The sequence below is a fragment of the Mirounga angustirostris genome, unplaced genomic scaffold (assembly GCF_029215605.1).
Source record: "Mirounga angustirostris isolate CCGP_5_RB_7025 unplaced genomic scaffold, mMirAng1.0.hap1 SCAF_7, whole genome shotgun sequence".
Lineage (NCBI taxonomy): Eukaryota > Metazoa > Chordata > Mammalia > Carnivora > Phocidae > Mirounga > Mirounga angustirostris.
In genome coordinates, this window is record NW_026991715.1 from 94,175,238 (window position 1) to 94,188,242 (window position 13,005).

At 54.2% G+C, this 13,005-nt stretch overlaps 1 protein-coding gene across 3 annotated transcripts in view; it reads right to left on the reverse strand.

Annotated features, from left to right (window-relative positions):
* Positions 1 to 928: 928 nt before the first annotated feature.
* FGF18 (fibroblast growth factor 18) overlaps positions 929 to 13,005 on the reverse strand; it is a 38,525-nt gene continuing 26,448 nt past the window's right edge. The window contains exons 3-4 of one of the 3 annotated variants that reach the window (XM_064596577.1): positions 9,604 to 9,710; positions 929 to 2,803 (exon numbers count right to left, since the gene is read on the reverse strand). In XM_064596577.1, the coding sequence (XP_064452647.1) occupies positions 2,537 to 2,803; positions 9,604 to 9,710 (374 nt within the window). In that variant the 3' untranslated portion in view covers positions 929 to 2,536. The remainder of the gene's footprint in view (positions 2,804 to 9,603; positions 9,711 to 13,005) is intronic. The other 2 variants (XM_064596578.1, XM_045901432.3) reach the window with 2 other exon arrangements.

Below are 13,005 nucleotides of genomic sequence, written 5' to 3' on the forward strand. Positions count from 1 at the left end.
ACATATTATTGCATGAATAAATAAATGATCGATTGAATTCTGACTCCACGATTTTCTAGCTTGAATTGCTTTGGGCAGGTCATTTCACACCTCTGAAACCTTCAGTGCAAAAGACAGGGCACACCCTTCTCCTAGGGTTATTGTTCAAATTAAATGACAAGAGTGTGAAAGGAACTGACACACAGTAGGTGCTCAGTAAATGACAAGCACCATCACAATTACTATCCCCGGGGGTCTCAGGCTCAGCCGCCCACTCACTGAGGCCTTGGACACATTGATGGTCTCTCTGAGCCTCAGTCAAGCGTACCCATGTCCCACGCCAGGATGTGTAGTGAGGCCCAGGAAGGCCCTGTAAAGTCCCCAGCAGGCCATCTGAAACACGGGAGGACCTCACCAAGTGGCAGCTACTGCCACCCTGGGCAGTGTAGGATTTGGACACCAGCCCCAGCTTTCTTATTCTGTGATCTTGGGGAAGCTGCTAGATATTTCTGGGCCTCAGTCTCCTCCATCTATAAAATGGGAATAATGACAATATCTTCCTCCCAGGTTGTCCTGAGGTCACAATGAGATCATGCACCTGAAAGAGCTTCACAGAGCCCCAAGCAAATGTGCTGGGACACACGGGATGGGGCCCCGGGATGGAGGGAGACCCTCATCATGCAGGAGGAAGGACAGAACCAAGAGTTATGCTTGGCCGGAGCTCGGAGGTGGGTTGCAGAGAGAGCACACAGGTCAGCAGCCAAGCCCCGGCCCAGCCAAGAAGGTTCTCCTGCCCCCCTCTTTCCTTCCCCTCTGTAGGGCTCCCCTGGGGACTTCTCCTGGCCAGTCTTGGCAGGAGGTGGTTTCAGGGAGGCAGGTGACAGCAGCAGGACCCCACAGGAGACATCCTCCTCTCAGTCAACCTCCTGCCCAATCTGCTTCCCACCCCAAGACTAAGCCGGCCTCTCCCCTCCATCCTGGCCAGGCCCTGGGGAAGACCTAGGAGAAAGGGCCCCTGGAAGTTAAAGAGGCGGACAGACTCCTTGCACTCCCGCCCATGAGAGCCTGGGCCCGACCTGGGCCCTCTGACTGCTCTACCACCAGACACAGAAGGGGGCCCAGGGCTGCCTTGCTCAGCCTGTGCCCGGCAAAACCCAGATGCGGGCTCCACAAACGACTCAAGCAATAATCCCGAGCCTGTAAGCTCCATGCAGCATGATTCGGGGTATGTTTCGTTCTTTGATGAATTCCCAGTACCTAAAACAGTGCCTGGCACTCAGCGAAGTGCTTAATAAATATATGTTGAATGAGGGGTTCCATCAGTAAATGAATGAACGAAGCAATGAATCGGTGACTAAGTGAAGTTCCCTGGAGGCTGGCATGTTTTTGGTGTGTTTTTTGATAAATACCCAGTGCACCGAAGAACACAGGAGATGGCGAGCAAAGGTTTGTGAACGTATGTGCCTGAATCGGTCATCCAATCAATGACTCGTGGGAACGTAATCTCTCTGAGGGCAAGGATGTCCAGAAGCTAAGATCCCTCGGTCTAAAGCTGCGTTCTCAGTGCCTAGAGCAGCGCGCGGAGCAGGCGCGGTGGCACGAATCCGTGCACGAATGAATGAGCGAGGCCCCAGCTCTCAGAGCCAAGAGCGCACACCACCAAGAATGAGACACAAAGGGGCCCGCCTGCCTGAGCCCCGCTCCCCACCACCACTCACCTCCTGTTTTTTTTAAATAATTTGTCGATTGTTTTTAATTGTTGAGGCAGTAATACTTGGTTCATGAAACTGCAATATACAGAGAGGTGAAATAAATAGCTTATATATATATAATATATATAATATAGCTGGTTTTAAAATATTCCCTTATCATTGGTGTACTAGGTCACGTGAGTCACGGAAGGTCGATAGCAGCATCCTCCAGAACTGCGAGCAATGCAGGGTCACTTGATTGGACGAGGCCGTCTGTCGTCGGAAGTCGAGGCGCCGAGAATTCCGAGGGGCACGCCTTCCCTGCGCGGTGTCTCGGGACAGCTTGCAGTGGACAATAAATAAATGACTGCAAACCAGAGAGCGATTTTTGTTGGAGTCTGGGGCAGGGACAGGGGGTTGGGAAAGGGGGAGTCTGGGGATGGGTACTACTTTCTCTTTTTCTTTTTTTTCTTTTTTTCTTTTCTTTTTTTTTTTTTTTTCTTTCTTTCAGAACCTTTGGGAAAAAGGACTTTGGTTTCTCAGAGCGTCGTTTTCCTCCTTCAACTCCTCCTCTGGGGACGAGATTAGAGTTGTCCGTTCCTAGAGAGAGACAAGCACTTGTACGCTGACAACAGTCCCTTTTTGTGAGTCTTTTGTCAGAGACAGGGGGTTTCAAGTCAACAATAAAATCCTTATCGCTCCCCCCACCCCAAGAGTTTTGGTTCGGTTTTTGTCTTCTTTTAAACACAATGTACAAAAATAGAGCTTCTCCCTAATTTTTCATGTAAAAATATTCCTCTGATGCAGTTCTCTGTGAGTGTGAGTGTGGGCCTGGGGGCAGCCTGGGGGGCTGCGGTGGGGCCAGCCTAGCCGGGGTGCGTGGGGCGGATCCGCCGGGACCTCTTGGTCACCGTGGTGTACTTGAAGGGTTTCTGCAGCTCTGCCTGTCCCTTGGGGTAGCGCTTCATGAAGTGCACGTCCTGCTGGTTCTCCCGGGTCTTGGGACCCTTCCGCGGCCGCCCCTTCTTGGTGAAGCCCACGTACCAGCCAGAGTACTTGGCGGACATCAGGGCTGTGTAGTTGTTCTCCAGGACCTTCTCAATGAACACACACTCCTTGCTGGTGCCATCGGGCTGTAGGAGGCGAGAAAAGAAGGTGAGAAGGGGAGGGTGGGTGTGAGGGGCAGAGCTACGTGGACAGGGTGTGCGCAAGTGGCGGAGGCTTGGGGCAGTAGAGTAGAGGGCCCGACCCAAGTTTTGTCCCCAGTAATTTCACTTCCTGGATCTGTGCAGTGGACTTGTCATATTGGCCCCTGCCTCCTTCCCTACCCGCCAATTAGGTAATGGATTCCCACTGTCATTCAGGAATCTATCCCTTCCCCACTCAGTACGCTACAGCCAGGGGCTTCCACTTCAACTCTACTAGAACACGAAACCCAGACCTGGCCAATAAAACATTATTTCCTATGACTGCTGCAGAGCTCGGCACGTGGCCTGAGCCATCCAATCAGAGTGCTCCTCAAGACCCTTGTATAATCCCCCAAAACATAGGCTGATTTAACCTTGAGGAACATGTAAGGCTGAAGCAAAGGCAGCCATTTTACCACAATGAGGAGAAACGTTGTCTGACAATAAGGCCAACACAGAGGAAGTAAAGCCAAGAGGAAGGGAATGAGAGAAACCAAGTTCTGGTCACAGCCTTTGGGCTCTGGACCAAACAGAATCTGAAGCTCATTACCTCATTTCCTTTAAAGTAGTTGAGATTATTTTCTATCACCTGCAACAGAAAGGAGTCCCTGCAGATGTGCACAAAACCTGGTATGAAGTCTGCTACACCACTGCCACTCCCCTCCACTGCAATACAGTTACATTTAAATTACATTTAACGTGGGATATGGTGCATTTTAAATGTTTGGTGTGAAGAGGGGTGGGGACCTCCAAGAATAAGAGTTTTTGCATGGCCAAACTCCAAAGCCTATGCCTTTGGTTCTGAGATCAGGCTCCCCAACAGATGTGTGAACTCCCTAGGAGACAAGGGATGCCGGGCAAGGAGTACTAGATTTGGAGTCAGGAGCTGAATCAACTCTAACACTTCCTTATGTAACCTCAGGCTAGTTAATTCCACTCTCTAGACGTCGGATTCCTCGTCTGACCAAACCGGGACAGGGACCCCTGCGTCACAGAAATGTTGTAAGGAATGATACTTATACTTGAGCCCCGTACACAGTAGGAAATTGCTAAATTATTTCTGAAGAGCAGGTGGTTCAGATGGCTCTGGCCTCCCTCCCTGGATCGGAGCTGGACAAAGGATGGTGGGAGGCAGGGCTCTGAATCTCCTCCCTGAGACAGCCGAATTGCTCCATGTAGAAGAGCGAGAAGCACACAAAGCTGGAAGGCCTGAATTAGCAGCACTCGAGTTTCCAACTAACATCTCCAAATTTAGGCTGGGCCCACTCCTCGTTACGGACGGATGCCCGGCCAAGTTGGAAGCCCAGCGGTCTGGCTGTGCGTGGTGCCTGAGGTGCGAGTTCCAGCCTTTTGTTTGAAGTGGAAAACAGGCTGGAGCTTCCAGGAACGTTCACCTTTGAGTGGAGGGCAAGCTTAGGCCCTGCAGACAAAGTGCTGAACTTTGCAGAAAGGGACAGACAGGGTAAGAAAACATTCTCTGGAGGCCGAGATCTTTCGAGGAGGCTACAGAGCAGGCAGTGGGTGGGACTGGGAGACATGTGGGACCCAGAGGACAGTGTCTGTCAGGGGGTGAGCGATGAGGGACTCTTGTGAGGGAAGTGGGACATATGTACAAGGCAGGTAGAGGGGAGTGGTCCTCCTGGGCCCCCCCATGGATAATTCTGGAAGCTGCCTATCCAATCTAAGCCCAGGTCCCTTGGTCACTCTCAATGGAACAGTCACAGCAAACTGAACAAAGCCTACACCATGCTGTTCCCCACCATAGAATACCTGCCACTACCTGGAAAACTGCTTTCATCCTTCAAGTAACCACTTCAGTAACCACTTCCTCCAGGAAGCTTTCCTTCACTGCCATCTAGCTCCCTCCTCTTCATTTAAGACTCCATTCAAGCATTAGGTTTTATGGGACTCACATACTCCATCTTCTCCCCCTTGGCACCCACTCCTCCTCCCGCTCCCCAACAGAGCAATCCCATATCTCCCTGCCTCCTCATTAGCCCAAGAGCTTCAGGAGGTCAGGACCACCTGTCAGTTGCCCTCATGGCTCAGCACAGGTCTTGGGCACCCAGAGCATTTGTGGTTGAATAAAGGAGAGTTCTGGGATAGAAATGGTGGCAGGGACCCCTCAAAAGGCTTTCTCCTAAAAGAAAGTGGATACTGTCCCCTGAATCCCTCACCAATGTCCCAGAGACCGTCGTGAGCTAGGGGAGGCCCTCCTGGGGGTGTGCTGAGAAAGGGACACACAGCAGGTAGAGGACCAGAGCTCCCGGCCTGGCCACTTAGGCTCCCTACTCCTTCATTCACTCGCTCATTCAGCATTTCCTGCTTGTCAGTTATAGGCTCGACATCTCCACGTGCATTATTTCATTTAATCCTCTGAACTTGCTCAGGTAGACTCTCCCTGCTAGAAGAAAACAGAGTTCAAAGAGGGCGAAACGGCTTGCCCAAGGTCACGGGACCTGTAAGAGGCAGAGCCACGTTTTTACCTCCATCTGCCACTGCAGCTCCTTTCTCCTCTGCCCAGTTCCAGAGAGGTCCATGAGGAGAAAGAGTGTGGAAGAGAGGGCAGGGCGCTGTCTGTCAAAACTACTTCCCCTCCCCAGGCCCACGCGGCCGCCATCAGCATGAAGCAAGGTCTCGGACATGCAAGGAGCAAACACAGTGCCTGGCACTGTTTGTGTGTGTCTGGGTGTATTTATGAGGGCTAAAATTCCCAGCACCCCAGAGCTCGGGAGCCCCTTGGGAGGAGCCACAGTACCCGTGATGGTCACAGGAACCGTCCCCCCCCCCCCCCCCCCCCCCCCGCCCATGAGCTCAGACACAGCAGATTCGAAGCTACTGGCAGGCCACACCTGGCCTTGACCCTCACCTCTGTTCCTGACTACCTCTATGACCCTGTTTATTGCCTGCAAAGATTTACAAAAAAACACCTGTGCTTGGGCCTCACCCCCAAAAATGCTGACGCAATGGGTTCAGGCAAGGCAGACCATCAGTATTTACAGAGTGAGTGAATATCCCATCGCAGAACTTTGGTGATTAAGTAGAATTTGAGCATCTCTCCCCCACCCCCACCCCCACCTCCAACCTCTAATCTCCTCCTTTCCAAACTGGAGTCCTATTCCTTCTATTTGATCTGAAGACTGAATCCTGATGACATCATTTGGCCCCTAGATCCCGTCTTACTTGAAACTAGAACTACCCCCTGGACATTTGTAGTTATGTGAGCCAAAAAATTCCCTTTTTTGCTTAAGGCATTTTGAGTTGGGCTTCAGTCGTTTACAACCAAAGCAGTCTTCACAAAGATGTGGTGGTGGGCAGGGGACCCCTCTGCCCTGAAAGGTCTGGGGTGCCCCTGTGCTGCCCCAAGGAGGGCTCACCAGTGATCACTCAGGTGGGGGCAGATCAGAAAATGATCAATCTGGGGTGAATCCTCAGAGACTGGGGGAGGGGGGGGATGCCTAGCACATAGTGCTCCATACTCAACAACTGTTTATGGAATGAAAGGATGTGCTTCCTCCCGGGCCAGAGAGATGTGGGGTCCAGAAAGGTGGCAAAGGGAAGGGGGCTACCTGAGCATGCAGGGGCGCAGGGCAGAGCTTTGGTATATGATTGTCATAGTTCAGCAGAGCTACAGCCAGGGGCCCAGAACATCTGAAAAGGCTCTGGTGGGGTTCGATGCATGTAGGGCCAAAGAGGCGCAAGGCTGGCACCCAGGGTCAAGACCACCCAAGAAAGCTATCCTGTTAGGCCCCTGCAAAGGAGTCAGAGCCTAAGCTGAGGTCAAGGGTTTCCACAGGTGAAGGAGTAACTTTGTGGCCTGGCTTCAAAGGGGAAGTGAATGCATATTTATCAAGTGCCCACCAGATGCCAGCATTATCATTGCCATTGTACAGAAGAGGACACCGAGGCTCAGCAGTTAGGGCACTTGACGTCCTGGCCCGACATGAATAATTTTAGCTGTGGCTTAAGACAATCCTCAGAAAGCAAGAACCATTTTTCTACTTCTTTGGTGCTTCTGCAGCTCTGTGGCCCGGTACACAGAGCATGGATGGATGGATCCGGACTCAGCCCTCCGGGAGCCCTCAGTCGAGTTGCGAGATGTAGGCACACAGACAAACAGTGACAACTCAGGTTAGCGACAGGCAACAGAGGACCGTGTGAGGGACTATGGGCTCCAGGGCAGGTGTGCTGTATGAGGGGTGGGGGAGGCCAGAAGCTGCTGAAGGCTGCGCAGGACTTAGGGCAGATGGACAGAGGGAGGGGCGATCAGCATGTACAAAGCCCGAACGCCCTGCCCAGGGATCGGCAGTTGGCAGTGCCATGTGTCGGGGGCTGAAGGAACTGGAGGATGGGTGGCAGGGCTGTGAGGCCAGGGACTCTCCCCAGGGCCTTGTGTGTCTCCTCAGGGAGTGTGGCCTTTCTCTGGTAGATGGTAGACGGTGTGGACCCACGGATGGGTTCTGAGATGGGTTGGGGGTGGAAGACAGGGGATGCGCTTTAGAAAGCTGATGGTGGGTAGTGGGCAAAGGCGAAAGCCTGAGGCTGGGACTCCTGAGGCAGCTGGGGCGACAGTTCCAGTGAAAGGATGAGGCCACAATAGAGGCAGTGGCAGCAATGAAGAACAACGCAGGGGTAACCCCAGGACCTTGGAGGCTGTGATGAAACAGCACCCCAAGAGCCTGTGGCTCCTAGCTACCGGGACCAGAGACAGTGAGGGGAGCTGGGCTAGGCGGAGGGCAACAGGGGGCCTGCCCAGGGCCATCCTGGGGCAGGTGGATTTGGGGGCCAGCCCAGAAGACGGGCGCGCCTGTACGGGGATGGGGGAGCTGCCGCGAGCGGGGGCGGGAAGGAGGGAGCCCTCCCCGGGCTGCGCCGAGCCTGGCCGAGCCAGCGCCAGCTGAACCGTCCCCAATATTAATGACGGGAGAGAGGGCGAGGGGGCAGGAAATCGGAGCCGGCTCCTGTGGAAGCGGTGACTCAGCGGCCAGCCGGCGGGCGGGCGGGCGGGCGGGCGGTGGGCGGCCGGCGGCGGGGAGCGGGGCTGCTCTTTTGACCCCAGCGCGGCCCCCCTGGGCTCAAGCTGCCGGGAAGCGCGCAGACCGGAGGGGGGGCGCGCGGGCACCGGGCACGGCGGGCTGCCGCGCGCCCCCCCTGCAAGCCGCGAGGCAAGGAAGCCGAGCGTCCAGCCGCAGGCAGGTTGGGCCTGGGAGGCGGCCCGGGCGGGCAGGAGAACAAAGCGCCTGACGCGGGGCCGGGCTGCGCCGCCACAGGAAACGCACTGCCAGGCCAGGGGACCCGGCGCCCGGCCCGCCCGCCGCCCCTGCCCCGATCCCCTCGCCGGCCGGCCGCCCCGGGACGCGGAAAGTGAATCACTAATTAAAACCACTCTCCGGCATCCCGGCATCCCGGAGCCACGCTCTGCGGATTACTATTCTTGTGCTCCCCGAGCAGAAGCTTCAGTTGGTGAAGGCAGTGCGGCTGGACCCTCTGCCTTCCAGACCGGGCTTGGGATCCCGCGCCGCTCTAGTGTGGGACCTGGGACAAGTGCCTCGGACGGCGCCAAGCCTCAGCTTTCTCCTCTGCGAAATGGGGATGGTAGTGGTGGCGACCTCATGGGATTATTTGGGAGCATTTTTGCACAGTGCCTGGCAGAAAGTAGGTGCTCAATTAGCAGAAGCTATCAGTAGTGTTATTGTTAACAAATAAGAAGCAACGGAACTCTGGCTCAAGTCCCTGGCCTGTTGCACTCTCCCCAGCCACTAGGGTGTGAAGGAGGGGAAGAGGGAGAAGAGTTGGGGGATTCAGGAAAACAAAACCATGGCTTAAACAGAAGTCAGGGCCCTGCTGCCTCCTCCCAAGACCGTGTAATAAATGCAAATCACCAGCCAGGGCCTTGCACGGGAACAGGAAGAGCCATCCTCCTTAGAATCAGGATCTACCCTGCACCCCTCACTCCACCTGTCCAACAGAACCATTTTACAAGTTAGATATGGGGGTGAGTAGGGGCCCAGCAAAGGGAAGAGAACACAGGGCACGAGCACCAGGTAGCTACTTGCCCGTTAACACCTTCCACTGGAGCACCCAAAGGAAGCAAGTGTATGAACTTCACAAACAGGCACACCCAGGAAAAAAGGGGGACACCAAGCAGGACCTGGGGAAACTCAGAGCCCCAGGCCTGTGGGTCCACCCCCCCATACCCACATGCCACCCTAATTTGTTACATGCAGCTCTGTTGCCTATTCCAAAGTAACAAAATCTTCCTGAAATGCTAGAACCATGAGGCCCAGCGCTGAGGAGGCAGCGGGGTCCGGGCTTCTCTGCAAAGCCCTGGCGATTGTTCAACCATTGCTGCGGCCCCAGCCCTTCGCCTGCCGCTTCCCTGTTCTCAGTCAGCAGACACATGCAGGCAGGGAGCCCCTGAGCCCCTCGGGGTCCACATCGAGCAGGAGAGATCAGGACCCTGCATGCTCCCCAAGGTCACGGCCATGGATACCTCGGCCTGGCAGGCTGTGATGTGGGGGCAGAGAAGGGGCTAAAGGAAGAGATTACAGTCAGAATCTCTCTCTCTCTCTCTCTCTCTCACACACACACACACACACACACACACACACACACACACACACACACACTCACCGGGCTTGTTTTCCATTTGGGGCTGACAAGGCCCTGAGCACCCTGTTCCAGCTACCCAGTGTTACCAGGGGGAACCCTCCTGAATACCCTGGGAATTCCAGACCATCACTCACCTTCCCCACGAGCTTGCCTTTCCGGTTCATACACAGGTAGAATTCCGTCTCCTTGCCCTTGATCCGGACTTGACTACCGAAGGTGTCTGTCTCCACTAGGAGCTGGGCTTCGAAAGGCAGAAGGAGAACAAGACACATTTTTTTTACCAGGGGCAATGGTTTGGCCGAAAGGCTCAGCGACATGATCCCTGACCCTGTCCCTGGACCCCCTCACTGCTCCAACATTGGGCATGGGGAAGGCTTTGAACAGGTCTCACTGGGGCACCCTGCCCCTTAGGCAGCCAGAGAGGCTTTCCGTCTGTGTTCTCCACCCCCAGCCTCTCTTGACTCCACTTGGGACCTACATGGCTCCGGCTGGAGGGTTGTTCTGCCCCTTGTGGCTAAAGACCAGTGTATTCTCCCCTCACCCACCCCACCAGCCCCTCATCTCTGTTCCCCAGAACAGGACACACAGCCACCAATAACCCCAGAGAAGTAGCAGTCTCTAGAATGGGGGCACAGAAAAACGCATGCGAGTTTGCACGGGCACGCTCACACCCTGCCTCGGGGGATATCAAGCTACTTCCTCCAAAATTTAGGTCAAAGGCGCCTCCCTCCAGGGCAAACATGTAGAACCCCTTCTATGTCCCCTCCCCACGCCACACCTTTGTAACTTAAAGTGGGGAAGGCCCAGAGAGGAGAGGTTTAAGGCCCCCGGGAATGGAGGCTATCTTCAGAATATTCTACTTTGCTCAATCAAGGCCACCGAGGCTGAAACATAGCGAACTTCCAGGAGCCCAGAAGTCCCAATCAGGACCCAATATTCCCTGGTTCGAAGTAGGAGACCCCACACTAAATGACCCACTCTCCATAAAACCTCCCTTAGGAGAGGGTGGTGTCCAGAGCTGATCCCCCAAAGCCCTGACTGAGCAAGGGTGTCAAATGGTCAAAAGGTGAGTGTCCCTTGATTAGGCATGCTGTGCCTAATCCCTGTGCCTCTGCCAATCCACTTTTTCTCCCCAGTAAGGTGCTGTGTGACTTCAGTAGGCCACACACACTCTCTGAGCTCTCTCTCCTCTCTGGCCTTGAATTCCTATGCCTGGTTCCCTCCCCAGCACCTCCTCCCACCGCTGCCTTCTTTGCCTATGACTCCCCCATTCTCACCCTCCCCTCCCGTCTCTGACCCTTTGCTTCCCAGCACCTGCCCCTCCCTCACCCACAAACTCTTAATTTCAGTGACAAGGGACTTGCTTCTCCATAACGAAAATCATAGCCCTAAATACGGCATCCTTGGAGCCCCAAAGCGCGTACCTCGGTGCCCCTAAAATACACTAGGTATGATTTTAATAAAAAAAAATTAAAAATATATACCCTGGTGCCCTGCTGTGAAAATTAAAACCATCTGGAACTCAGGATTTCCAATAATTAATCTAGCCCTCCTCTGACACCACTGCTAATTAAAATATGATACCCCACCTTTCCAAGGAAAATAAGAAGAATTTACATAAAATTTAAAGATCTAACAAGAATTTAGTAATTCTAGAAACAGGGAGGGAGGGGGAGGCACATTCTTCTCTCCACCTTCCCCCATCCCTAGTAAACACAGTCAAGAAAATTAAGCAACACTGAGATAGGGGGTTACAAGCCCCGCATCCTCCCCGCTCCCCTTGAATTCAAACTCCCTGTAACTCTCCCTGGGAACCCAGAGCCAAACATCAGAGCAGCCTGGGGCTTGCTTTCTGCATCTCCTTGAAACGCTCAGGCACCACACAGGACGGAGGTCGTGGGGTTCAGGAGTGTCCCCCATGCCAGGGGGGTGAAGAAGACAGCACATGTAAGGGAAAGGCGAGAGCTTTGGAACGCGCAGACCTGGGAATGAAACCCCGGCTCCACTTGCCAACCATGTGATCTTGGGCCTCAGTTTCCTCACCTGTAAAATGGGTATAATCATCCTTAATCTTCAGAAGGTATTGTGAGGATTCCACAAAAGGAAGGCAGAAAGGTCCTAGCACCTGTTCTCAGAGGCCAGGTGAGGGAAGTAACTATTGTGTTAAGTTTTGTAATAACTGCAAAACTAAACCCTTTTCCCCTAAACAAACACACACACACACACACGCGCGCACACACACACACAGCATAGTGGGAAAAAATCAGATGCATGTAAAAGGGCAGAAGTAGAACCAAACTTGTCTCCCCAGGCATGCCTTCTGACCTGAACTTCTTCAGCATCCTCCAGGGTCACAGGCATCCCACACTGCAAAGTGCATCAGAACATATGTTGGGCTGGGACTTATTGGGTCTGATTCCATTTCTGGCATCGCCATGCTGGGCTGTGTGACCTTGAACCAGGCACACCACCTCCCCCTGGCCTCAATCTCCTGACCTGTGCAAGGGGGAGGGGGAGGCTCACCCCTATTCTGATTCTCTCTGGGATTGGGGCAGAGCCTAGGAGAGGAGTAGGGATGGGAGACTATAGAAAGGGGCTCAGGCCCCAGGACTATGGCCCAAGAGACCCCAAGTGAGTCTGAGGGGAAGTCTGTCCCTCTCCCAGCACATGCCTGGACCTCTGTCCCCAGAGCAGTTCCTACCGTTCTGGCTCCCACGTGAGCCCACTGAAATTTATACTTCACCTTGAGCTTGGGTGGTTTTGTCCCCATTTTATAGTTTAGGAAACTGAGGTTCAGAGAAGCAACCCAGCAGGAGGGGCTGCCATCAGGTCTGCCTAATTTTCTGCTGGGGCCTGGGCATTAGGGGAGGTTCCCCAACTCCGGGGAGATGTAGCCCTCTGCCCGCCCCCCCCAATCCCCCAAGGCTCATCAGTCACAGCCCACCACAGAAAGCCCTGGCCTTTGCCCGAGCTGTCCAAAGGGCTTAGGCTGGGCCTGGCTGCACCTCTACCCTCATAAGCCTAGCTGCCCTCACCCCAGCATGGGGAAGGTCTGCTCCAGATGCCATGCTGGGGAGCCAGCAGTCTGTTCTTCCCGACCACAGCAGGCCTTGCAGTGACCTAGACTCCACTTGGGTGCATGACATAATGAGGAGGGAGCCGGGCCAGAATTATGTAAAGTCTGCGGGGAGTAATAGTGGCAGCAGTTCTCAGAAAGAGAGAGAAAAAGAGAGAGAGACAGAGATGGAGAGAGAGACCCCACCCACCCAGGTCAGGTTTGCTCCACAGACTACTTCGTCCACAGCATCACGGCCCCCCTGCTCATGACCCAAGCCCCCAACATGCAACTCTCAGGAGCTCAGAAACCTCAACTGGGCTCAGTTCCATTCTCAAGGCCTGTACCAGGCCAGGCAGGAGGAGTCTGGGACGTTATCTGGCTCCACTCCTTATCAGACCTCCTCTCTAGGCATCCCCTCCAGACTGCACAACTCAGCAGCCTCCTCTCTCTGCCAGAGAGATCCTTTAAAAATATATAA